This window comes from Oncorhynchus keta, chromosome 16, assembly GCF_023373465.1.
Source record: "Oncorhynchus keta strain PuntledgeMale-10-30-2019 chromosome 16, Oket_V2, whole genome shotgun sequence".
Classification (NCBI taxonomy): Eukaryota; Metazoa; Chordata; class Actinopteri; order Salmoniformes; family Salmonidae; genus Oncorhynchus; species Oncorhynchus keta.
The window spans coordinates 13,179,132-13,205,252 of NC_068436.1; the positions used below are offsets into that span (position 1 = coordinate 13,179,132).

The following is a 26,121-nucleotide window of genomic DNA, read 5'->3' on the forward strand; positions in this document are numbered from 1 at the left end:
AGAGGGGTCTGGGTATGCCTTGGAGGAGCTGTTCAGGAGTCTTATGGCTTTGGGGGGGGGTAGAAGCTGTTGAGAAGCCTTTTGGACCTATACATGGCAAGCTCCGGTGCCGCTTGCCGTGCGGTAGCAGAGAGAACAGTCTATGACTAGGGTGGCTGGAGTCTTTGACCATTTTTAGAGCCTTCCTCTGACACCGCCTTGGGACTTGGTTAATAAGTGTGATGAGTAGCAAAAATATGCATTGCAGAGCCTACTTTTGCCTGAGTCAGAGCTGCATTGTCATTCAGCTGGGGTATTAGTTATAGCTTCATAGAAATATTCAATTGCTCCTCATGATTACTCACACAAACCCAATGCTTTGAGGGTTATGAGAAAACAACACAAGGAAACCACAGTCAGTATACCAAATCACAACTATTTCTCGGTTTTAGAAATATCTCCAAAACCTCGTCTCAGACAGAGAACGTCTCTTGCTCTGTCACGGTGGCTGCGGGTAAAGACCCAAACTACACAACTCTCAGAGAAATAACAGGTACCACAAAGCGGAGCTATAGGGGAGAGCGGGGGAAATTGAGCCAAAAGGGTATAAGTTGAGAAACCCGTGTTTCTAGGAAACAATACACAAAATTAATAAATTGACCAAAAAGGTCATCCTTTCGTGGAGTCAATGAAAGAAACCACATTAAAAAAAAGTGGTAAGCAAGTTAGGTCTAAAAAGTCAAATGAATTTACTGTGTTACGAGACTGCAGGTTCTGTTCTACCTGATAATTAATTGCACACGCCTGGTGTCTCAGGTCTAAATCAGTCCCTGATTAGAGGGTAACAATAATAATAAGCAGTGGAACTGGCTCCGAGGTCCAGAGTTGAGTTTGTTAGAGGTTTCATGACACTTTTATCTAAACCAAAGTAGATCATTCCAAGATTGTTCTATACATCAGTTGGGGTCTCTATAAGCTTCAATATGAGGTCCTAAACCTAGCATGAAAGTGCATCCTTGTAGCTGTGTGGGATAATATAGTCAACATGTTTGCCTTGGGGTAAGTTGAGCCAATGACCATGTGGTAAATTGAGCAAAATTAAGTGTTTTCTTCCCAGGTGTCATCAACATCAACGTAAGGCATTATCGCTGCGATATGAGGTAACAACTGGGCCTGGCATATGTTAAAAGTTTGAAAAATGATTAGAAGACAAAAAGCGATTGTTTTGAATTGTGTTTGGGAATTAGAGATAGACATGTTTTAGTAGTAATATTTAATTCAGTACAGAAATGTGAAGGTGGCTTAACTTACCCTGCTCAACTTACCACGTAAATTGTGCCAAGACACCACTTTTTTTGGACAAGCAATATTTACATGAATTCTGATTATTTCCATGGATACACAACATCCTGAAATATATGTAGATATCTTTGTTAGGGGCCTCCCGAGTGGTGCAGTGGGATAAGACATTGCATCGCAGTGCTAGCTGTGCCACTAGAGATTCTGGGTTCGCGACCGGGAGACCCATGGGGCAGCGCACAATTGGCCCAGCATCGGTAGGGGAGGGTTTGGCCAGCAGGGATGGCCTTGTCCCATCGTGCACTAGCGACTCCTGTGGCGAAAACTATATTTCCCTTGACAGAGTGATGAATATTTTTAAACTTTATTTAACTAGGCAAGTCAGTTAAGAACAAATTCTTATTTAGAATGACAGCCTACCCCGGCCAAACCCGGACGACGCTGGGACAATTGTGCACCGCCCTATGGGACTCCTAATCACGGCTGGATGTGATACAGCCTGGATTCGAACCAGGGACTGCGATGCAGTGCCTTTGACTGCTGTGCCACCCATTTAATCCCACTCTCCCCTAGCAGCCATTCTGAATAGCAATGAAGGAAGCAATGTGGTCGAAGGAACATTACTTCCAGATTCACAAGAGACAAACCACCCCTTCGGCTGTGAGAGATTGATTCCACCCTGCTACCTGCCTGGGACATTTCCACACAAATTGAATAGTACTAGCAAACCAAGAATGTGTCAGCCAGGCCCAGGAGTTATTCTGCTATAGGCTCACACCATGCTAGAAAATGAAAATAAATTGTGCATTGCATCTCGGGAATGTTTACCTCAGGCTATGGGGTATGCTATGGTGCAGCAAATCAACATTTGCAGCATTCACACAGAGTGTCATGGTTTCAATATGGTCAGTGCTATTTGGGATCCTTGGGAAGTCCCTACCCCTTAACCCTAACCAAGCACGCACCATTTCAATATAAAACACAATTTGTTTAGAGCAGTTGCACTTAAGAAGTGTTATAAACTTCAGAAATAGGAGAGTCCATAAGTGAAAATACAGCCTGGACCCAGATTTGTTTGTGCGGACTTGGCGTGACTATGACTATAGTAGTTGGCAAAACGGCAGAACAGTCAAACTAGGGGGCCCTAAATGTATTCATATCCTGAGCAAATAGTCAATTATCAGTGTTGATGGTACAATGTGAAATGTCAGGAAAATAGTAGAGAATTATTTATTTCAGCTTTTATTTCTTTCATCACATTCCCAGTAGGTCAGAAGTTTACATACACTCAATTAGTATTTGGTAGTATTGCTTTCAAATTGTTTGACTTGGGTCAAACTTTCTGGGTATCCATCCACAAGCTTCCCACAATAAGTTGGGTGGATTTTGGCCCATTCCTCCTGACAGAGCTGTTGTAACCGAGTCAGGTTTGTAAGGCTTCCTTGCTCACACATGCTTTTTCAGTTCTTCCCACAAGTTTTCTATAGGATTGAGGTCAGGGCTTTGTGATGGCCACTCCAATACCTTGACTTTGTTGTCCTTAAGCCATTTTGCCACAACTTTGGAAGTATTCTTGAGGTCATTGTCCATTTTGGAAGACCCATTTACGAGCAAGATTTAACTTCCTGACTGATGTCTTGAGATGTTGCTTCAATATATCCACATACTTTTCCTGCCTCATGATGCCATCTATTTTGTGAAGTGCACCAGTCCCTCCTGCAGCAAAGCACCCCCACAACATGATACACCAAAGTACTTTCATCTCTAGGAGACAGAACGTGTCTCCTTCCTGGGCGGTATGACGGCTGCTTGTTCCCGTGGTGTTTATACTTGTGTACTATTGTTTGTACAGATGAACGTGGTACCTTCAGGCGTTTGGAAATTGCTCCCAAGGATGAATCAGACTTGTGGAGGTCTACACATTTTTTTCTGAGGTCTTGACTTATTTCTTTTGATTTTCCCATGATGTCAAGCAAAGAGGCACCGAGTTTGAAGGTAGGCCTTGAAATACATCCACAGGTACACCTCCAATTGACTCAAATTATGTCAATTAGCCTATCAGAAGCTTCTAAAGCCATGACATTTTTTTCTGGAATTTTCCAAGCTGTTTAAAGGCAGTCAGCTTAGTGTATGTAAACTTCTGACCCACTGGAATTGTGATACAGTGAATTATAAGTGAAATAATCTGTCTGTAAACAATTGTTGTAAAATGACTTTTGTCATGCACAAAGTAGATGTCCTAACCGACTTGCTGAAACTATAGTTTGTTAACAAGAAATTTGTGGAGTGTTTGAAAAATTACTTTTAATGACTCCAACCTAAGTGTATGTAAACTTCCGACTACAACTGTATATACACAAAAGTATAAAATGAGTGGATTTGGTTATTTCAGCCACATCTGTTGTGGCCTATGGGACCGCCGAGTGCCAAAGAGTGTAACAATCATCTGTCCTCGGTTGCAACACCGAGTTCCAAACTGCCTCTAGAAGCAATGTCAGCACAATAACTGTTCGTTGGGAGCTTCATGAAATGAGTTTCCATGGCTGAGCAGACGCACACAAGCCTAAGATCACCATGCGCAATGCCAAGCATCGGCTGGAGTGGCGTAAACCTCGCCGCCATTGGACTCCGGGGAAGTGGAAATGCGTTCTCTAGAGTGATGAATCATGCTTAACTATCTGGCAGTCCGACGGGCAAATCTGGGTTCGCCGGATGCCAGGAGAATGCTACCTGCCCCAATGTATAGTGCCAACTGTAAAGTTTGGTGGAGTAGGAATAATGGTGGCTGAATTTAAGCAAGTCCCCGCAGCAATGTTTCAACATCTAGTGGATGTTATATAGAGGCTGTTATAGCAGCAAGGGTGGGACCAACTCCATATTAATGCCCATGATTTTGGAATGAGATGTTCAATAAGCAGGTGTATCTCAGGTTGAGGGAGTGTGTAATTGGCATGCTGACTGCAGGAATATCCACCAGAGTTGTTGCGAGAGAGAAATTAATGTTAAACTACCATAAGTCACCTCAAGTCATTTTAGAGAATTTGGCAGTATGTCCAACCAGCCTCACAACTGCAGACCACGTATATGGTGTTGTGTGGGCAAGCGGTGTGCTGATGTCATTATGAACAGAGCTCCCCATGGGGGCGGTGTGATTATGGAATGTGCAGGCATAAGCTACAATGAACACAATTGCATTTTACCTATGGAAATGTGAATGCAGATACCGTGACAAGATCCTGAGGCCCATTGTCGTGCCATTCATCTGCCGCCACCACCTCATGTTTCATCATGATAATGCACAGCCCCATATCTCAAGGACCTGTACACAATTCCTGGAAGCTGAAAACGTCCCAGTTCTTCCATGGCTTGCATGCTCACCCACTGAGCATGTTTTGGATGCTCTGGATAGACATGTACGACAGTCTCCAGCAACTTCGCAAATCCATTGAAGAGGAGTGGGACAACATTCCACAGACCATAATCAACAGCCTAATCAACTCTATGTGAAGGAGATGTGTTGCACTTTGAGGCAAATGGTTGTTACGCCAGATACGGAGTACGCATCCCTACCCTTAAAAAAAAAAGTATCTGTAACCAATAGATGCATATCTGTATTCCCAGTCATGTGAAATCCATAGATTAGAGCCTAATTTATTTATTTCAATCAACTAATATCCTCATATGAATTGCAACTCTGTAACATCTTTGAAATTGTTGCATTTTTCAGTATACTTGTAGCTCATTAAACCATTGGATGTGTCCAAATATACATTGGCTAGCCTACATATTGGATCGCTAACCATAGGCCTGGGGCCATGAAACGCTACTGTTTAACAGACTGCTTATCAAAATGAACCGCTACAAGAGTAACTGACTAATTTCCCTCATCTCCCATAGTAGCGTTGTGTGCGTGTGTTAATTTCCCCATCTCCCAGGGAAGTAAATAAGGCAATAGTGATTAAATCTGATTAATTAAATGCATTAGAGTAAATATACATAAATTACATAACATCTGCAGGACAGCAAGTATAGTTGAAGGCACTTTTACTTTTCAGTCGCACACATGCATTGAATTTAAAGCAACAAAAGAACATAGCTTCCATCGATCATTGACAACAATATGGATTTAAGATATTTAAATGTAGTTACTCATACTATGAAAAATAAAATGGACTTCTTACAATTTGACTTTGGGGAACAGTTAAAACGACAAAAGCATCAGAGGGACGTCAGAAGATGAACACCCATATAGTTAAAGAAAAACACTGGATTTAAAACGCACTTGATAAAACTAAAAGCAGCTAAGGGCAGTTTGACCAACTATTGAGATACAGTAGTGCCCTAAATAAAAAGGTAGAAACATTCTCCATTGCCATTAACTGAAGTTGAACAATATTGTGTTACTTTGTAAATGCAGAGGTGTATTCATTACGCCAATTGGGCATGACAGCATGTGTTTGGGATGGGCATGACAGCATGTGTTTGGGATGGGCATGACAGCATGCACTCGCTCAGTCCTTGTATTCAGTGTACTTCTTAGACGAGCCATGCACCTTGCTGGCAGGGTACTTCAGCCTATTTAGGGCCATTTTGCGCAGCACTGCTTGGGGTAAATCGATATGACATTTCTCGGCCAACTCAACTAGGTAGATGAGGACGTCGCTGAGTTCATGTGCCAGGTGTTCGCGTTCGGAGTCGGTCCAGCCGGGAAGTCCTTCAGTCACCTCGCCACGCCACTGGAAAAGCTCAGATACCTCGCCCACTTCTCCGACCATAGCTAGCAGGAGGTTGCGGGGTTGGTGGAACTGGTTCCAGTCTCGCTCGTCAGTAAATTCCGCTTGCATCCGTCGTATGTCATCGATGGTAGGTTCGGCAGTGAAGGAGAACGTATCAGTTGGGGTTCTTCTCTTAGTTCCATTTCGCTTAGCAGCGTGGATGTCTGCCTCGCCGTTTTCACAGGCTATTTTTGACTTGCTAGGAGTGCCATTGATGTGTTTAGCTTCAGATGGGGCCACCGTCTCTCCGTTCAGTCCATGCACTCCATCGCCGTTCATTGCCATTGCCTTGTCAATTTTACACCAAACTATTGCACGGATCAACACTTAATTCGCTGTAAACAACCACCCTCGACAACAGTATGGGTAAGATTCCCGCCACAAAACCGCTGCTCTTGTAGCCGGAAGGTGTAACATAAATCGCCGGAATTTCGAAATATGGGTTGCATGAAATGTGTTACATTGTGGGGTGTTGAGTTTTCCTAAATGCACGTGCCCTCGGATTTTGTGTGAAACTAAGTTTACTATGACTACAACTACCATAATACCCTAAACAGAAAGGCTAAACATGGCAGGCTCCTCTGCAGGAATGACTGCACTGCTATGTAATATGAATAAACAAATTGCAATATTTTATCCAACGATTACTTACCAAAGGCACAATTGGTGTGTGATAAGGAGAATATGTATGTTTGTCTCCCGATGCCAGAGTCAAGCCCAAACAAAACCGAAAAGGTAGGTCCACGGAGTGAATACTAATGTGCACTGTTTGTGTATCGTGTGCGCGCCTGTGCTAGTTAGCGAGGACGACAGTCGCACATCATTCATAACCACATCCCCTTCCGTATTTAGACGTTGCAAACATAGCTGTTAGTTAAAAATCTGAATGCAAGTTTATGTATAGCTAGTCGTCTGCATGACAGCCTCCTTTATAAATATGTAAATATTGTCCTTCTTACCCCTCTCTGCCTTCAGAACATCCTCACAGGTTGTCTTGACAGGGATTCTGAATGACTTTGATTAGGTATGATGATGTCGCTAAAGTTTTTCTGATATGCCGCATTCAAAACAACTGGGAACTCATGACGTCAGTGATATTTTGGTCGGAAAGTCGGGGCTCTATAGAAAGAGGCCAGAGTTTTTATTTTATTTTACCTTTATTTAAACATGTAGGCTAGTTGAGAACAGGTTCTCATTTACAACTGCGACCTGGCCAAGATAAAGCAAAGCAGTGTGACACAAACAACAACAACAAGAGTTACACATGGAATAAACAAACATACAGTCAATAATACAATAGAAAAGTGTGCAATGGAGGTAGGACAAGGGAGGTAAGCAATAAATAGGCCATAGTGGAGAAATAATTACAATATAGTAATTAAACACTGACGTGATAGATGTGCAGAAGATGAGTGTGCAAGTAGAGATACTGGGGTGCAAAGGAGCAAAATAAATAACAGTATGGGGATGAGGTAGTTGGATGGGCTATTTACAGATGAGCTATGTACAGGTGCTGTGAGCTAGTGAGGGAGATATGAGTCTCCAGCTTCAGTGATTTTTGCAGTTCGTTCCAGTCATTGGCAGCCGAGAACTGGAAGGACAGGCGACTGAACGAGGAATTGGCTTTGGGGGTGACCAGTGAAATAGTTCAGAGTTGGATGACTGTTCATAACGATTTTATTTTCTCCCAATCGGAGCTCATTTTCCCCCAGTTCCCAGTTGTTTTGAACGCACTCAAGTCAGAGATTTCCAGAGTTCCCTGTTTTGAACGCGGAAATAAGTCAACCAACAGAACTGTCTAAAATGCTGCACTGTAATTAATGACCCACATCTAAACTCCTATAACAGACAACCCTGGCAGTTAGCTATTCATAAGTCCAGTCTATTAGTCAGTTCAGAAAATGAAATCGTGGAGTTGATATGGTGGCCTCCCATTTGTACGTGTTCATTTCTCTGACTGTGATTGTGTGCTTCTAGTGCTCCCCAGGAGCTGGTAGGTGTGGTGGGTCTGGAGATCCATGCTCAGATCCACTCCAACACCAAGCTGTTTTCTGGCTCCCAGGTCGGGTTCCAGGCTCCACCTAACTCCCTGGTGTCCTTCTTTGATGCCTCCTTACCTGGAACTCTACCTGTAAGTTATCGTGCATCTGATGATAAACATGTCTCATGTCAATAAAGGCTGTTGGTCTATTCGTTGCATAATAATACAGTTGTTGTCCATCATAACATAATCTGGTCTATGTAACCTAGCCTACAATATGTCAATGTACATAGTCATTTGACCAAGTAGGCCTAAGTTCCTTTCCTCTTCCTTCTCAGGTGCTGAACAGACGATGTGTGGAGGCTGCAGTGATGACAGGTTTGGCCCTTAACTGTACCATCAACAGGAAGTCTCTCTTTGACAGGAAGCACTACTTCTACGCTGACCTTCCTGTAAGTCAACCCGGACCCCATCTGTCCTCCAATCACAAGCAATCATCAATCACATTTATTTCTAAAAGCCCTTTTTAGGCTACATCAGCAGTTTTTACAAAGTTATTGAATACAGTAACCCGGCCTAAATCAGAGGTGACAACTTACTCCCCTATTAATAAGTAGCTCTCATCGGTCAAAGCCGCCATCTCTCCCCAAAGTAACGTTCCCATTTTACTTCCTCCCTGTCCCTGAGCTAGGCTATCATTTAATAGTGGCAAGTCTTGCTAAACCGGCAGAAAAGCTTATTGCCACCGATATCTTGCCAAAAGACAGCTTCTGTTTCCTGCAATCTGTTAGCTGTTAGAAATCAAGTCGTGGCCAAGTGATATTCACCCTCACCTTGCTGCCAGGCGCTCCTGGGTAATTTTATGACTGACATTTTATGACCTTGACTTCAAGACATGTCATTGGAAGAGTTGAAGAGATTCAATAGCAATTGCCCAACAAAGTCTCCTAAAAAGTTTCATTTCACTTTGGAGAGACGGGCAGCCCTAGCTTAATGTGACCTATGTAGAAAGAAATGACCCTGACATTACTCATGACGAGCTGATGATGAGAAATTGTGGACAGAGGAAAGGGTGAATTTGAATAATTTAAGTGTCTTAGCGGTATTATACCATAATGGGACTTTCCACTCTCAAGAAAATGACAAGACGGCTAGGAGATTTGTCTGTTACAGTGCAATCCATTTTCTTCTAGACAGTGCAATCCATACCTTTCCTGTATTCGATGAGTGAAGAGTTTAAAAAGCTTCCCTAACTTTGTCCTAAGGTCAAGGTCATGTCTAATGACCAATAGAGTAGCTTGTGAGGGTTTACTTTGTGGGGTCAGGGAATGGATTGTGGATCGTCGGGTTGTCAGTGCAGTTGTCTTAATGTTATGGTACGTCAATATCCTGTCAATTAAGAAATGAACTAGATGACACGATGGCCTAAGTAATTTTAGTTATTTTGAATGAAAGCCTATGGTCAACACAAGACCTGCCAAGCCTATATTGTTAGAAGATTGAGTTGTCTTTCGAACCCAGCAGTCAGATTCATTGGTAATACTGTTATCGTGAGACTACAGCTGCATAATCCCTCCCCACAGCAGAGGTAGATTATTGATTTCAAAAGCGCCGACATGTATCCCAGGGGTGAAATCCCAGCAGGAAGCCGAAGGATTATTCCCAAATCCCACCTCATCTTGTTTACCCGTTGTAGATTTTCGGTCCGCTTACTGAGTGTTGCATCACCTCTCTCTTTGGGTTATGTTAAAACATGCGCTGTTGAAACGATAGTGCCAGTTAAGATTTAAATGTTCACTGTGCCCACAAGTGGTACCAATGCTTATAAATATGTTTTTTTGCTTACCCTGTAGACAGCACTTGTCTTTTACCAGGCCCGGGAAATAGACAGGGAACAGGGATGGCGAGTAAAAGGCCTGTATTGCATAGTGAATCATGCTAATGTGTTAAATTCAGTTGGGAGTGATGTTCATGCTCTCTTCATGATATGTAGACAGAGAAAATAATAGCCATGATGAGTGAAGCATTAAGCAGCACATTCTCTATTCAATTATTTTACTAGCAGCCTATGGAAGTAGAGAGAACGAGGACATAAAAAGAACATGCATTTATTAAGAACACATATATCGTTGTGCATTATTGATGTGTTCCATGAATCCATGATTTAATTTCACACAACGAACGCACTGCTGCTCATTACATGATTTATGATGCGCTTGACTGACCAGCAGCAGGAATGAATTCAAGTGGCAGGCAGGTGTTCTGTTATAACAGCTCGCCTCTTCTTAATAACATGCACCAGCAGCTTCACACTAACCTACTAGCGGATATGCATAATTCTACTTTTCTGGAGTGTTTTCTGTGCAGACGTTGTCTCTGACGACTATTTAATGACTCAAATGGATCTGTTTGTGGGGACGTGGATGTACAATAGGTAGGGCTAGTTGAATCAAGGGTTGTAGAGGGGAATAGGTTTGGTGCATCGAATCATGAATCCGTTGAAGTCGGCTTAGATTCGGTGAACTGAATCTGAAAACGACAAATAGCAGTCTAGTTGGAGAGAGAGCTCTCAGGTTTGGATTTACTTTCCTGAACCGACTGAGTGCATTAATACCAGACTGCTCATTAGGCTTTGGGGCTGGGGTGTGACTAGAAGGACCCAGAGGCTTCCAGTAGCAGTTTTATACCACCACTGGTCTGCATCCAACTTCAGCTGCCCTTCATTATACAAAGCACCAACACGTCTTCACTGATTATGCCGGGATTGCAAATGGTCCACCATTTTGGTGGGTGCTAAGCTAACTAACGTAGCCTGTGTGTGAACAGCAATGCATACAGTATGCAAACTAGGAGACACTTGCGCTAATGAATTACATTTGCATTGACACTGACAGAGCTCTATGAGAGAATTGATTATTCTAGAAAGGGAGAAATCAGCATCTTAATGCTATAATCCTGTATTTATAGTATACCGCTGAGACAAAATGGAATGTCTCCCGTGGTCCATTATGCTTGTGCTTGTTGATCAGGTACAGTACAACACACAGATGGTTATGGCTAATTCTCTTTTTTCTCTCCTTTTTTTTTGTGTTGCTCATATTTATTCCTTCCCTTTCTTTTTCTTCGTCGGCATGCCAGTAAGTATGATGCATGTTTAGTCTTTTCTAGCGACGGTTGCCATGCCAACGGGACATAGTGCTACCGTACTCACTTGTGGAATAGCGGCAGCCAGCACAATGGCACTTCAGAATAAGAGAACAGATAAAATATTCATTCAGTTCGCTTTTGTGACTTTGAACCCCTCTCAACGAAACAACAATAATATTCCAACCGCATAATAATGAGTTGGAGTAACCAATTTTAGGGACCTATTATCCCCCCAAAGTAACTAACTAATGGCTGGATCTTAGCTCATGTTTAATGCATATATTTCTATTTTGTTCATAACACTCTTGACCCCTTGAAATATTTAAGGTTATTTCCAAGTTAATTGTAATGGTAAATCGTTGATTATGCGGGCCAAGTTTATTTCGGTATTAACCCCATGTTTTCCTATCGTGTCTATAATATAAATGACTTAATTGTATTATATAGTGGCTGTAATTAAATACCTAAGCCTGGTCCCAGATCTGTTTTCAAGGAGTCCTCTATAGGTAATACCTATAATCATTGTCATGCCAAATGTCAAGTTTATACAGCATATGAAACCAGGCTATTACATACCTGATAAATGAGACACATTTAGACTGCTGAAGCAAGCACACAAAATTGACCTTTTCTAGTTTCATGTGTTTCCTCCATCCAGGCGGGCTACCAGATCACCCAACAGAGGCTGCCCATCGCGGTGGATGGCACCCTGACCTACAGTCACCTGGGGGGCCGTAAGAGGAATGCGGTGGTCACCAAGAGTGTCAGGATCAAACAGATCCAGTTAGAGCAGGACAGTGGCAAGAGCCTCCACGATGACTACAGGAACCAGACCCTTATAGACCTCAACAGAGCAGGTAGATGGAGTTTAGCTTCCCATCGGTGTACCTCAACAGAGCAGGTAGACGGAGTTTAGCTTCCCATCTGTGTACCTCAACAGAGCAGGTAGACGGAGTTTAGCTTCCCATCGGTGTACCTCAACAGAGCAGGTAGATGGAGTTTAGCTTCCCATCGGTGTACCTCAACAGAGCAGGTAGACGGAGTTTAGCTTCCCATCGGTGTACCTCAACAGAGCAGGTAGACGGAGTTTAGCTTCCCATCGGTGTACCTCAACAGAGCAGGTAGACGGAGTGTAGCTTCCCATCGGTGTACCTCAACAGAGCAGGTAGACTGAGTGTAGCTTCCCATCGGTGTACCTCAACAGAGCAGGTAGACGGAGTGTAGCTTCCCATCGGTGTACCACACCAGAGCAGGTAGACGGAGTTTAGCTTCCCATCGGTGTACCTCAACAGAGCAGGTAGGTGGAGTTTAGCTTCCCATCGGTGTACCTCAACAGAGCAGGTAGGTGGAGTTTAGCTTCCCATCGGTGTACCTCAACAGAGCAGGTAGGTGGAGTTTAGCTTCCCATCGGTGTACCTCAACAGAGCAGGTAGAGCAGGTGTAGAGAAGGTAGGTGGAGTTTAGCTTCCCATCGGTGTACCTCAACAGAGCAGGTAGGTGGAGTTTAGCTTCCCATCGGTGTACCTCAACAGAGCAGGTAGGTGGAGTTTAGCTTCCCATCGGTGTACCTCAACAGAGCAGGTAGATGGAGTTTAGCTTCCCATCGGTGTACCTCAACAGAGCAGGTAGGTGGAGTTTAGCTTCCCATCGGTGTACCTCAACAGAGCAGGTAGGTGGAGTTTAGCTTCCCATCGGTGTACCTCAACAGAGCAGGTAGGTGGAGTTTAGCTTCCCATCGGTGTACCTCAACAGAACAGGTAGATGGAGTTTAGCTTCCCATCGGTGTACCTCAACAGAACAGGTAGATGGAGTTTAGCTTCCCATCTGTGTACAACAGAGCAGGTAGACGGAGTTTAGCTTCCCATCCTCAACAGAGCAGGTAGATGGAGTTTAGCCCCATCACCTCAACAGAGCAGGTAGACGGAGTTTAGCTTCCCATCGGTGTACCTCAACAGAGCAGGTAGACGGAGTGTAGCTTCCCATCGGTGTACCTCAACAGAGCAGGTAGACGGAGTGTAGCTTCCCATCGGTGTACCTCAACAGAGCAGGTAGATGGAGTGTAGCTTCCCATCGGTGTACCTCAACAGAGCAGGTAGGCGGAGTTTAGCTTCCCATCGGTGTACCTCAACAGAGCAGGTAGACGGAGTGTAGCTTCCCATCGGTGTACCACACCAGAGCAGGTAGACGGAGTTTAGCTTCCCATCGGTGTACCTCAACAGAGCAGGTAGGTGGAGTTTAGCTTCCCATCGGTGTACCTCAACAGAGCAGGTAGGTGGAGTTTAGCTTCCCATCGGTGTACCTCAACAGAGCAGGTAGGTGGAGTTTAGCTTCCCATCGGTGTACCTCAACAGAGCAGGTAGGTGGAGTTTAGCAGGTAGAGAAGGTGGTGGAGTTTAGCTTCCCATCGGTGAGCAGGTAGGTGGAGTTTAGCTTCCCATCTCCTCAACAGAGCAGGTAGGTGGAGTTTAGCTTCCCATCGGTGTAGGTGGAGTTTAGCTTCCCATCACCTCAACAGAACAGGTAGATGGAGTTTAGCTTCCCATCGGTGTACCTCAACAGAACAGGTAGATGGAGTTTAGCTTCCCATCGGTGTACCTCAACAGAGCAGGTAGATGGAGTTTAGCTTCCCATCGGTGTACCTCAACAGAGCAGGTAGGTGGAGTTTAGCTTCCCATCGGTGTACCTCAACAGAGCAGGTAGGTGGAGTTTAGCTTCCCATCGGTGTACCTCAACAGAGCAGGTACCATAGAGTTCAAACACTCATAGACTCCAGAGGAGTCTACCACAGAGCTCCAACTAGTATATACAGATCTAGATAGGATTTGGCTAGCCAGTCCCTGTTCTATGTAGGCATATGGGGAGTGTATGAAACATCTCTCTCTCCCTCCAGGTGTGGGTCTGATGGAGCTGGTGATGGAGCCAGACATGAGCTGTGGAGAGGAGGCAGCTGCCGCCGTCAGAGAGATGCAGCTCATACTGCAGGCTCTAGGGACCTGCCAGGGAAACATGGCTGGTGGGGAGGCCTGCATTGGACACACACACACACACACACACACACACACACACACACACACACACACACACACACTTACTAACACACCAGGGAAACATGGGGGGGGGGGGTTAAAACATATATATATATATATACAATTATTAACCTATCATTATTAATATAATATTTTATTTACAATGTACTAATAAAACTAACGGTTTCTTTTTCTTTTCTTGTTTTTGGCAAAAAGTAAACATCCAGTGAGCCTCTGAATTGACATCTGTCTTATACTTTCTCTCTTGCTATAGTGGGCCAGCTGTCTCATACCTTCTCTCTTGCTATAGAGGGCCAGCTTTCTCATACCTTCTCTCTTCCTATAGAGTGCCAGCTGTCTCATACCTTCTCTCTTCCTTTAGAGGGACAGCTGTCTCATACCTCATCTCTTCCTTTAGAGGGACAGCTGTCTCATACCTTCTCTCTTCCTTTAGAGGGACAGCTGTCTCATACCTTCTCTCTTCCTATAGAGGGACAGCTGTCTCATACCTCATCTCTTCCTTTAGAGGGACAGCTGTCTCATACCTCATCTCTTCCTTTAGAGGGACAGCTGTCTCATACCTTCTCTCTTCCTTTAGAGGGACAGCTGTCTCATACCTTCTCTCTTCCTATAGAGGGACAGCTGTCTCATACCTTCTCTCTTCCTATAGAGGGACAGCTGTCTCATACCTCATCTCTTCCTTTAGAGGGACAGCTGTCTCATACCTTCTCACTTCCTTTAGAGGGACAGCTTTCTCATACCTTCTCTCTTCCTATAGAGGGCCAGCTGTCTCATACCTTCTCTCTTCCTATAGAGAGACAGCTGTCTCATACCTTCTCTCTTCCTATAGAGGGACAGCTGTCTCATACCTTCTCTCTTCCTATAGAGGGACAGCTTTCTCATACCTTCTCTCTTCCTATAGAGGGACAGCTTTCTCATACCTTCTCTTCCTGTAGAGGGACAGCTGTCTCATACCTTCTCTCTTCCTATAGAGGGACAGCTGTCTCATACCTTCTCTCTTCCTATAGAGGGACAGCTGTCTCATACCTTCTCTCTTCCTATAGAGGGACAGCTGTCTCATACCTTCTCTCTTCCTATAGAGGGACAGCTGTCTCATACCTCATCTCTTCTTTTAGAGGGACAGCTGTCTCATACCTTCTCACTTCCTTTAGAGGGACAGCTTTCTCATACCTTCTCTCTTCCTATAGAGGGACAGCTTTATCATACCTTCTCGCTTCGTTTAGAGGGACAGCTGTCTCATACCTTCTCTCTTCCTATAGAGGGACAGCTGTCTCATACCTTCTCTCTTCCTTTAGAGGGACAGCTGTCTTATACCTCATCTCTTCCTTTAGAGGGACAGCTGTCTCATACCTTCTCGCATCCTTTAGAGGGACAGCTGTCTCATACCTTCTCTCATCCTTTAGAGGGACAGCTGTCTCATACCTTATCTCTTCCTTTAGAGGGACAGCTGTCTCATACCTTCTCGCATCCTTTAGAGGGACAGCTGTCTCATACCTTCTCGCATCCTTTAGAGGGACAGCTGTCTCATACCTTCTCTCTTCCTTTAGAGGGACAGCTGTCTCATACCTTCTCTCTTCCTTTAGAGGGACAGCTGTCTCATACCTTCTCTCTTCCTATAGAGCGACAGCTTTCTCATACCTTCTCGCTTCCTTTAGAGGGACAGCTGTCTCATACCTTCTCTCTTCCTATAGAGGGACAGCTGTCGCATACCTTCTCTCTTCCTTTAGAGGGACAGCTGTCTCATACCCTCTCTCTTCCTATAGAGGGCCAACTGAGAGTGGATGCCAACGTGTCCGTCCACAGACCTGGGGATCCTTGGGGCATCAGGACTGAGGTCAAGAACATCAACAGTGCCCGCAACCTGGCCAGGGCCATAGGTGAGTGCTGCAGAGGGCTTTTCACAATACTGAGTCAAACCAGAGGCGAAGCGAGAAGCTCCACTCGCGTCAATCTGTCCACGCGAGAATGCGGCGATAAGTACACCAAGTGGGGATTGTTTTTGTATGGAGGTCTATGAGAGTGTCGGATCTGGTAAGAAAAAAAATGTGATAGCTAATTTTCTAAGTGAGGCTTGTTTGACCTAATAGAAGTTGCATAATGTTTAGGTTGTACTGATATACACTACATGGCCAAAAGCATGTGGACACCTGCTCGTCGAACATCTCACATGGGCATTAATATGGAGTTGGTCCCTCCTTTTGCTGCCATAACAGGCTCCACCCTTCTGGGAAGGCTTTCCTCTAGATGTTGGAACATTGCTGCAGGGACTTGCTTCCATTCAGCCACAACAGCATTTGTGAGGTTGGCACTGATGTTGGGTGATTAGGCCTGGCTCACAGTCGGCATTCCAATTCATACCAAAGGTGTTCAATGAGGTTGAGGTCAGGGCTCTGTTCAAGCCATTCAAGTTCTTCCACACCAATCTCGACAAACAATTTCTGTATGGACCTCGCTTTGTGCACGGGGGCATTGTCATGCTGAAACAGGAAAGGGCCTTCCCAAAACTGTTGCCACAAAAGTGGAAGCACAGAATCGTCTAGAACCCGAAGCGTTAAGATTTCCCTTAACTGGAACCGAGGGGCCTAGCCCGAACCATGAAAAAGAGCCCCAGACCATTATTCCTCTTCCAACAAACTTGACAGTTGGCACTATGCAATGGGGCAGGTTGCGTTCTCCTGGCATCCGCCAAACGGCTGCTCAGCCTGGAAACTCATTTCATGAAGTTCCTGACGAAAAGTTATTGTGCTGAAGTTTCCAGAGGCAGTTTGGAACTTGGTAGTGAGTGTTACTACCGAGGACAGATGATTTATACGCTCTACAGCACTCGCCGGTCCCATTCTGTGAGTTTGTTTGGCCTACCACTTTGTGGCTGAGCCGTTGTTGCTCCTAGACATTTCCACGTCACAATAACAGCACTTACAGTTGACCGGGGCAGCTCTAGCAGGGCAGAATATTGACAAACTGACTTGTTGGAAAGGTGGCATCCTATGACAGTGCCACATTGAGAGTCACTGAGCTTTTCAGTAAGGCCATTCTACTGCTAATGCTTGCTTTTGTGCTCAATTTTATACACCTGTCAGCAACTGGTGTCCACTAATTTAAGGGGTTTTCCACATACTAATTTTTATATATATATATATATATAAACCACTTAAAATTAGTGGACACCAGTTGCTGACAGGTATGTATATGTGTGTGTGTGTATATATATATATATATATATATATAAAACAATTTTATATTGGAGTTCATTGAGTCTATTGTTCACACGTGTGCCTTTCTGCCTTTGCGACAACTACTCCCATTGTTAGGGCAGAGACAAGACCATCTCGTCATTATATAGACTATATTATAGTGTCTCTGGCCAAACTGAGCCGAGCCAAACCAAGCTGTACTGAGCTGGCCTGGTTGAAGCCTTCACCATAGTTGCTGGAACCGTGCTGAAAAGGACCATGTGAATAGACAATATCTGAGCCAGAACAGGTTGGTTCAGGTTGGCACAATAGTGTGTGAAGGGTATATCCTCATTGTCATTGGTGGGGTTTAGTGGAGGTACTGAAGTGAAGCGGTCACGACCCAGTGGGTCTGGAATGAGCTAGTTGGATGAACACTCAGGGAAATATAGACACACACACACGCACAGAAAGAGAGAAAAAGAGCGAACAGCATGGAATCCTTTTCATGGGCTGTCATCTTTCTGAAACAGTCGTCTGACGGAGGGCTGTGTAATTATGCGTGCACTGCAAGTCAAACTGGGAGTCAAAGATTAGAGACACCATGAGGCACAAACACACACACACACAAACCGGCCTTATCTGTCTTCGCCTGTGTAAATGTTCTCTCAGACAACTCAGTGAAGTAATTGCCAAAACTTCCTCTTGTCTCAACTTCATACGTCTTTCCATGATTTTTCCACCTCTTTCTGAGGTGTTTTATCCCTGAAGGCAGTCGTCACTCTATCCACCCACAGGAATCAGAGAAACAGGCTTTCTGTTGACAGGAACTGAAGATGGAAAGGCTTCTGAAGAGACATTTAGTGTACAGGGATAGTTAACATGGACTAGAAAGCACGAGGCCTTTCCTACCCACACAAACTCAGGAAGATATAGAATACAACTTTATTGACCATTTGTTTCAGTGAACAACTGAGCACACAGTTTGCATGCCTAACTTAGGCTAAATTAGCTTTCTACAGAGCAATAGATTTCCCATCAACACTAATTCCAGTTCTACAGAGTTTCCCATCAAACTTTTTCTTTTCTCTCCAACATACTGGAGACGATGGAGAGTCATAGGGGCCATTGAAATTCTTCACCAGGAGCAGCAGGCCATTAACAGCTCGTGTGATACGAAGTGACTTGGCCGCTTTCATTATTTATCCCAAGAGTAGACTTCCAGTTTAGCTTAGTGCCGAGAAGTGATAAAGGGTTTTTAAAAGTCAAAACTCCAGATAGTTGTTTGTCACAGAGAACTAATGTAGCAGCAGTTAGGAGACTTCAGGCATGGCCATGTGTCATGGCAGATGTTGGGAGGATCTAACACTGTGCCAGTTGGCTGGATGCTTGCTTCTGATCAGGCCTGGTGTGTGCGTGTGTATTTTCATCAACAGACTATGAGATCCAGAGACAGATGTTTGTCCTGGAGAGCGGCGGCACGGTGCAGAACGAGACACGGTCGTTTGATGGCAAGACTGGGTAAGAGACTTCTAGAACCAACCCTCGAAACAAGTCATGCCGACAAGTCCCATTATGTTACAGTGAGAGTGTTTCTGATAACATGTCAAAAATGTCTATTGACTAAGAATATGATGTTTCGCAGGATACGGTACAATGTACACAGGATGCGTCTCTTTATGGTTTTAATAATTATTTGGGTCAGATACCACCCCCCCCCCCCCATAATCAACTTGTTATGGCTGAAATCCCGTTAACGGGATAATTGTCATCGATAACCGCTGAATTGCAATGCGCCACATTAAATGAATATTACTAAAAATATTTATATTCATGAAATCACAAGTGCAATATAGGAAAACACAGCTTAGCCTTTTGTTAATCCACCTGTCATGTCAGATTTTGAAAATATGCTTTACAGCGAAAGCAATCCAAGCGTTTGTAAGTTTATCGATCGCTCGACAAAACATTATGTACACTTAGCATCAAGTAGCTTGGTCACGAAAATCAGAAGAGCAATCAAATGAATAATTTACCTTTGATTATCTTTGGATGTTTTCACTCACGAGACTCCCAGTTACACAATAAATGTTCCTTTTGTTCCATAAAGATGATTTTTTATATCCAAAATACCTCTGTTTGTTTGGCGCGTTATGTTCAGAAATCCAAAGGAAAGAGCGGTCACGACAACGCAGACAAATTCCAAATAGTTTCCGTAATGTCCACAGAAACATTTCAAATGTTTTTTATAATCAATCCTCAGGTTGTTTTTAAAATATATAATCAATATTATATCAACCGCAAATGTCTTTATCAATAGGAGAAGGAAAGGCAATGGCAGCCCAAACTCTGTTGCGCGAGCAAAACTCATGCGACCACCTGACGTGATGTTATCTTTCTGGCTCATTTTTTTCAAAATAAAAGCCTGAAACTATGTCTGAAGACTGTTGACACCTTGAGGAAGCGATAGGAAAATGAATCTGGTTGATATCCTTTTAAATGGAGCAAAGGGAGGCTATGGAACATGGAGTTTTCAAAATAGAAGCCACTTCCTGGTTTGATTTTCCTCAGGGTTTCGCCTGCAATATCAGTTCTGTTATACTTACATACAATATGTTGACAGTTTTGGAAACTTTAGAGTGTTTTCTAACCAATACTAATAATAATATGCATATATTAGCAACTGAGACTGAGGAGCTGGCTGTTTACAATGGGTACCTTTTCATCCAAGCTACTCAATACTGCCCCTGCAGCCATAAGAAGTTAAACACTATCTCCAGTGTGATATTTGATCTCAAGACATTCTCTCTTCTGAGGTTTAATTTGAAAACGTTTTAGTAACTAAGGATGATGAATGAGGCCACTTGGAGTCAGTGTCTGGTGTTGTGGATCAGCTTGCTGGTGAGGGTTGTAAAGCCCATGAAATGAGCTGCTCTTCACACAGCTGGGGCCTGCCTCTAATGCGCAAGTTAGCGTGTTTCGTCATGAATCTTGTTCTAGAGGCAGCTTTGCAAAGTGGTCAATAGCTGGCACAGCCACAAAGTCATAAAATCTTATTTTAAACCTAACCTTAACCACACTGTTAATATCCTGATGACTAACACTAACCTTAAATGAAGAACAAAAAGCCCATTTTGACTTTGCAGCTGGCCTATCTAAGGGGAAATCGCTCAGTTCTGCCTCCAGGACAAGACTCATGACAATAAACGTCAACCTGCCTATAACACCATCGTGTGTGTGCGCGCTGGGCCTGATGAAGTGTGTTTGACAGCAAAGGCCCACAGCTCTGTCATGGTCCAGAAATACACAGAATGTCTGGGGGCCCCTCACCTCACACCTGTGGCCCTCGCCCATAGTTACAGCCTCTTCAACATGAACAATCTGCCGTAGTAACTGTTGTAACGAGCGAAACACTATCGTTATACAGTACCTCAAAGCCATAACATGTGTCCCTCTGTTTTACAGTCACACCATACCAATGAGAGACAAGGAGGGCCTTCAGGACTACAGGTGAGTACAACTCATATTCACTTCAGTATGTTCTAGCTGCACAGCCTCCAGCATGGTGTGTGGTATTATACGATCACAGCTGTAGGGCCTGCATGGAGAGAAGAGGGGGAGCAAGACAGGATGGAGAGGAGAGAGGTCATCGTCACACAAGTGTGTGTGTGTGTGTGTGTGTGTGTGTGTGTGTGTGTGTGTGTGTGTGTGTGTGTGTGTGTGTGTGTGTGTGTGTGTGTGTGTGTGTGTGTGTGTGTGTGTGTGACGCAGCCACACAAGTGTGTGTGTGTAGAGGAGACAGCCCTTTGTCTGACCGTGTGACACACAGGCCTACTACTGTTGTGTTGTGATTGTGTCGTCTAAGAGGCCTGCAGAGATACAGCCAGCACTCCACTCTTATCTTTCTCTACTGCTGATAACAGCTCCCTCTCTATCTTCTCTTATCTCACTCCTGCCTCTCTTTCTCGCTCCCTCTCTCCTCTGTTGTCTTTAACTGTGCTCGCTCTGGGTGCTCCCTCTGTCACACATGCACTCCCACCTCTCCTCTCTCTCCCACCTTTTCTCTCTCCCCTCACTCTCTTCTCTCTCCCACCTTTTCTCTCTCCTTTTACTCTCCATCTTTCTCACCCCCCTCCAGGTTCATGCCGGAGCCCAACCTGCCTCCTCTGATAGTGTACGAGGCGTGCTCTACAGCCCCCCCTGGTGTTGCCCCCAGCCAGATGGTGGTTCTGGAGGAGGTGAGGGAGAGGCTGCCGGAGCTGCCCAGCGTCAGGAGGCAGAGGCTGGTGGAGACCTACGGCATCCTCCCCGAACACAGCTTCACCCTGGTGGTGAGTGACTACTACAGTATGTAGACGTGTCTGTTAACGTCCAACTTTTGCAAGTTAATTATAGTTGATGGTAGGTAGGTTTCTCACTCCATCTCTCTGGCTTTCATCTTGTCTTTCTGTCTGTCTCTCTCTCCCTCCCACTTTCTGGCACTCGTTTCTGCTCCCCCTCTCTCCCCCTTCCTTTATCTCTCCATTGTACTCTCTCCCTCACTGTCTCTCAATTTAATAACTACCCAAAGTAACCTATTCTTGCACAGCCAGTTACCCTGTCTGTGCTGGACAGAGGCAGAAGCAAGGCACAGTAGATTGTTGTATATACAGTATCATTGCGTGTGTTTCATTGGGCCTCCTGTTGTAGAATGAGGACGGGCTGATGGACTACTTTGAGGCCGTCGTCAGGGAGACTAAGGCTGGGCCGAGAAAGGTGATTGGCTGGGTGATGAACGAGCTGCAGGGCCTCCTCCATCAACAGAATCTGAGTGTCAGCCAGAGGTGAGACACTCAGTCGTCCTCATCCTCTTTCTGTGTCCTCCTCTAGCCTCAGTCATTCTATTTCTCCTCTCCACCTCATTCCTATCATTCTTCCTCTACATCCTTCATTTTGTTTCGCCCTCTTCTCCCTCCCCTCCTCCCGAACTCCTATCATGTGTCTCTCCTCTCCTTCCTCCTCCTCTGTTCTCCTCTTTTCAGTCTTGCGTTGACTTCAAACCCCATGTTGAAGATCCTATCTCGGGATCCAACATCTTGGCTAGACGGAGGCCTGAAATCGTTTCCATACTGGAAGCATCATTGATGTGCTTTTTCCCTGCGATGTTTCCTATCCATCTTCATGTTGATTCCTTCCGTTATTACTATGGCAGACAGTGAATGTGAATAGAGAATATATCTGGGTAATAAGCTGAGTGTTTTGAGTTGTTTTTCTACATGACTGTTTTTATCCTACTCTCCAGACTGTTCTAAGACTGATCAAACAGAGTAAAGTATGATGTGTTTTGTTTTATGTCTTTGTCTGAGAACTAGTGGATGGGTGGGGGTTTGTGTGCCTTTTTGTCGTTTTGAAGAAAGTGAGAGTGGATGTTGACTGTGTGGATTCGCGTGTTTGTTGTTTGTTTAGCCATATTTCCGTTCATAACTCAGTCAGTGTGTATGTGACTGTGTGTCTCTGTCTCAGTGTGTGTCTGACTCGGGGATTGGTGACAGCAGTGATGATCATGTGCCCTGTAGGTGGCAATGGGCTGTCACAGAGAGAGACGGGGCCAAATAGCCTCTCATTATAAGCACAGTGACTCCGGGGTAGATAGACACCATCACACTGTCACACAGGACAGGATAGACTGGGTCTAATGACATCTCCTGTGCCTTCTCTCTCTCATCTCTCTCTCCTCTCTCGCTCGTTTGCTCTCTCTCATATCGGTGTCTTTCTCATATCTGTCTCTCTCTCACATGTCTCTCACATGTGTCTCACATATCTGTGTCTCTCTCTCTCTCATATCTGTCTCTCTCTCTCTCTCATATCTGTCTCTCTCTCATATCTGTCTCTCTCTCTCATATGTCTCTCTCTCGCTCCCTCTCTCAGTCCGATCTCTCCTCAAGCTCTAGCCCAGATACTGAATCTCCAGGAGAATGGACAGATCTCTTCTTCTATCGCCAAGCAGGTGAGCGATAACAAGATGGCATAACATCCTAAACATTTAATGCAAAGTCCATATGTGTTACTACACTGAGTGTACAAAATATTAACACTTTCCCTGACAGACTGGCCCGGTGAGTCCAGGTGAACGCTTTGATCCCTTATTGAGGTCACTTGTTAAATCAACTTCAATCAGTATAGATGAAGGGGAGAAGACGGGTTAAAGAAAGATTTTTAAGCCTTCAGAGGGTGAAAGGGCAAGACAATAGATTTAAGTGCCTTTGAACAGGGTATGGTAGTAGTTGACGGGCGCACTGGTTTGAGTGTGTCAAGAAGTGCAAAGCTGCTGGGTTTTTCACACTCAACCGTTTCCCATGTGTATCAAGAATGGTCCACCGGTCTCCCGGGTGGCGCAGTGGTTAAGGGCGCTGTACTGCAGCGCCAGCTGTGCCATCAGAGACTCTGGGTTCGCGCCCAGGCTCTGCCGCGACCGGGAGGTCCATGGGGCGACGCACAATTGGCCTAGCGTCGTCCGGGTTAGGGAGGGCTTGGTCGGTAGGGATGTCCTTGTCTCATCGCGCACCAGCGACCAAGGTTGCCAGGTGCACGGTGTTTCCTCCGACACATTGGTGCGGCTGGCTTCCGGGTTGGCATCGTGCTGTGTTAAGAACCAGTGCTTGGTTGGGTTGTGTATCGGAGGAAGCATGACTTTCAACCTTCGTCTCTCCCGAGCCCGTACGGGAGTTGTAGCGAAGACAAGATAGTAGCTACTACAACAATTGGACACCATGAAATTGGGGAGAAAAAGGGATTACTTTTTTTTTTTTTTAATCCCCCCCCCAAAAAAAGAATGGTCCACCACCCAAAAGACATCCAGCCAACTTGGCACAACTGTGGGAAGTGTTGGAGTCCACATGGGCCAGCATCCCTGTAGCTGTTCTGAGGACAAAGGGGGGTGCAACTCATTATTAGGAAGGTGTCCTTAATGTTTTGTACCCTCAGCGTATATTATCATTTTCAATTGGGGTTTAACCTGAGTGTTTCATTGCTCCATACAGGTGTTCCAGGAGCTGTGGAAGAACCCAGGTAAAACGGCCCAGCAGATCGTCAAGGAGCAGGACCTGGGGATGGTCAACGACAGCACAGAGATCCACAGCATTTGCCAGAAGGTGGTGGACTCACACCCAGACCAGGTGCGGCCACCCTGGGCAAGAGCTGCCACAATGAGGGCAGGTAGTTTGCCCCTGGTGATGCGTTGGGCAGACCACACCACCCTCTGAAGAGCCCTGCGTTTAGGGGCGGTGCAGTTGCCGTACCAGGCGGTGATTCAGGCCGACAGCAATTGTGCATCTGTAAACGTTTGTGAGGGTCTTAGGGGCCAAACCAAATTTCTTCAGCCTCCTGAGATTGAAGAGGCGCTGTTGCATCTTCTTCACCACACTGTCTGTGTGGGTGGACCATTTCAGATTGTCAGTAATGTGTAAGCCGAGGAATTTGAAGCTTTCCCCTTCTCCACTAAGTTTGTGTCTCCAGAAGTCCATGATCAGCTCCTTTATTGTTATCATTAGGAGAGAGAGAGGTTATTTTTCTGGCACCACTCCTCCAGGGCCCTCATGTCTCATCATTGTTGGAAATCAGGCCTACTACTGTTGTGATTGAGTTAGAGGTGTGCGTGGCCACGCAGTCATGGGTGAACAGGGAGTACAGGAGGGGGCTGAGCACACACCCTTGTGGGGCCCCCGTGTTGAGGATCAGCGAAGTGGAGGTGTTGCTTCCTACCGTAACCACCTGGGGGGCAGCCCGTCAGGAAATCCAGGACCCAGTTGCACAGGGCGGTGTTCAGACCAGGTCCCTGAGCTTAATGAGGAGCTTGGAGTGCACAGGGTCATTGACTTTTTGCTAGTAGCCAGTCTTGATAATCAATAAACTAATTGCAAACGTAAGTATTTGTGACTTATGCTGCTGTTACTGTTCCTCCTACAGGTCCAAGCCATCCGCAGTGGGAACAAGAAGGTTCTGAACAAGCTCATGGGTCTGGTCCAGAAGGAGACGAAAGGCAGGGCTGACCCAGTCCTGGTACGGGCCATCCTGGAGCAGAAGACCTCCTGAGGACTAACTAACACTGTCTGTGGCCACCTTGACTGCCTCAACCTTGACATGCCTGGTGGAATATCAAACTGGTCCAAGAGGCAGCAAGCATGACATCATTATGGCTTCATCATAGTTAATGTCCTCTGGTCAAGAGGTTGCTAAATCAACTGTCTCTCATGTTGTCTTCTGGCACCGTAACCGCCTTTAAGTTGTTGTATTGTAACTTTTATTTGTGTACATAAATATATTCTAATTCTCTTTGGAGTGTGCACACTTATCCCCTCCCAAACACACACTTCATCTAAAACTGTCAAGGGAATGGCATACACATCCTCCATGATAATCACACTTTAAACAGAGCCATTCTGGAATCCCTTTGCAGTTTGGAACACTCTGAACCCACCAATGGCAGAACATAGCTAATAAAGGTATGGCCCATTACCAGGCAGTTTGGGAGTCGTCCCAGAAGTCATCTTTCTGCTTTTATCACTGTCCTCTGGCAGCACTGAAATGAATCAGGAGAGCAACAGAGGACTGAAGTACTATATGCAATGTATCTCCTGATACTCCCTCTAAAATGGATCGGATTAGGAATGATTTAGAGGTCAGTGTTCAGTCAAAAGGAGAGAGAAGAAGTAGTCATGAGTAGTGAGCGCCCCCTTGTGGCT

The 26,121-nt window shown here is 45.1% G+C and overlaps 2 protein-coding genes and 3 long non-coding RNA genes across 15 annotated transcripts in view; 1 reads left to right on the forward strand and 4 right to left on the reverse strand.

The window, feature by feature from the left end:
- The window catches only part of LOC118371736 (uncharacterized), an 85,668-nt gene extending 78,840 nt beyond the window's left edge, over positions 1-6,828 (reverse strand). Inside the window, exon 1 of the long non-coding RNA XR_008065647.1 lies at positions 6,706-6,828. This is a non-coding gene — a long non-coding RNA (uncharacterized LOC118371736). The remainder of the gene's footprint in view (positions 1-6,705) is intronic.
- Positions 875-25,711, forward strand: LOC118371734 (glutamyl-tRNA(Gln) amidotransferase subunit B, mitochondrial). Of its 4 annotated transcripts, none has more exons than XM_052464714.1 (13): positions 875-1,038; positions 8,031-8,184; positions 8,373-8,486; positions 11,840-12,038; positions 14,072-14,194; positions 15,992-16,105; positions 18,838-18,922; positions 20,867-20,911; positions 21,540-21,732; positions 22,091-22,224; positions 23,309-23,387; positions 24,421-24,555; positions 25,346-25,711. In XM_052464714.1, exons 1-13 carry the CDS (start codon positions 1,025-1,027, stop codon positions 25,469-25,471), a joined length of 1,515 nt encoding a protein of 504 aa, XP_052320674.1. In that variant the 5' UTR covers positions 875-1,024; the 3' UTR covers positions 25,472-25,711. The 4 variants fall into 4 exon arrangements, with proteins under 4 accessions (XP_052320674.1, XP_052320672.1, XP_052320675.1 ...); XM_052464712.1 differs by lacking the exon at positions 875-1,038 and adding an exon at positions 6,483-6,788; XM_052464715.1 differs by lacking the exon at positions 875-1,038 and adding an exon at positions 6,598-6,788 and having other exon boundaries at positions 8,116-8,184.
- Positions 5,306-6,383, reverse strand: LOC127907947 (dCTP pyrophosphatase 1-like). The gene has a single exon (XM_052464716.1). The coding sequence runs from the start codon at positions 6,336-6,338 to the stop codon at positions 5,790-5,792; it is 549 nt and encodes a 182-aa protein (XP_052320676.1). The 5' UTR covers positions 6,339-6,383; the 3' UTR covers positions 5,306-5,789.
- On the reverse strand, positions 12,460-13,922 carry LOC127907949 (uncharacterized). Of its 3 annotated transcripts, none has more exons than XR_008065644.1 (4): positions 13,821-13,922; positions 13,393-13,524; positions 12,794-12,925; positions 12,460-12,597 (listed from the first exon to the last, which is right to left on the reverse strand). It is a non-coding gene; the product is annotated as an uncharacterized LOC127907949 (long non-coding RNA). The 3 variants fall into 3 exon arrangements; XR_008065643.1 differs by lacking the exon at positions 13,821-13,922 and adding an exon at positions 13,689-13,791; XR_008065645.1 differs by lacking the exon at positions 13,821-13,922 and adding an exon at positions 13,733-13,784.
- LOC127907948 (uncharacterized) lies at positions 14,323-15,980 on the reverse strand. 6 transcript variants are annotated; one of them, XR_008065641.1, is made up of 6 exons: positions 15,687-15,980; positions 15,543-15,614; positions 15,471-15,506; positions 15,183-15,326; positions 14,753-14,896; positions 14,323-14,716 (listed from the first exon to the last, which is right to left on the reverse strand). It is a non-coding gene; the product is annotated as an uncharacterized LOC127907948 (long non-coding RNA). The 6 variants fall into 6 exon arrangements; XR_008065638.1 differs by having other exon boundaries at positions 15,183-15,506; positions 15,543-15,578; positions 15,867-15,954; XR_008065637.1 differs by lacking the exons at positions 15,471-15,506; positions 15,543-15,614 and having other exon boundaries at positions 14,753-14,860; positions 15,183-15,470; positions 15,759-15,980.
- Positions 25,712-26,121: the final 410 nt, after the last annotated feature.

Excerpts from the sequence above, each read along its gene's own strand:
- LOC127907947 (XM_052464716.1), bottom strand. The coding sequence starts at position 6,338 with ATGGCAATGAACGGCGATGGAGTGCATGGACTGAACGGAGAGACGGTG.
- LOC118371734 (XM_052464712.1), top strand. The coding sequence starts at position 6,622 with ATGGCAGGCTCCTCTGCAGGAATGACTGCACTGCTATGTAATATGAAT. Across the intron at positions 16,106-18,837 it reads CAACCTGGCCAGGGCCATAG|ACTATGAGATCCAGAGACAG; the intron begins GTGAGTGCTGCA and ends TTTCATCAACAG. Across the intron at positions 20,912-21,539 it reads GAGGGCCTTCAGGACTACAG|GTTCATGCCGGAGCCCAACC; the intron begins GTGAGTACAACT and ends ACCCCCCTCCAG.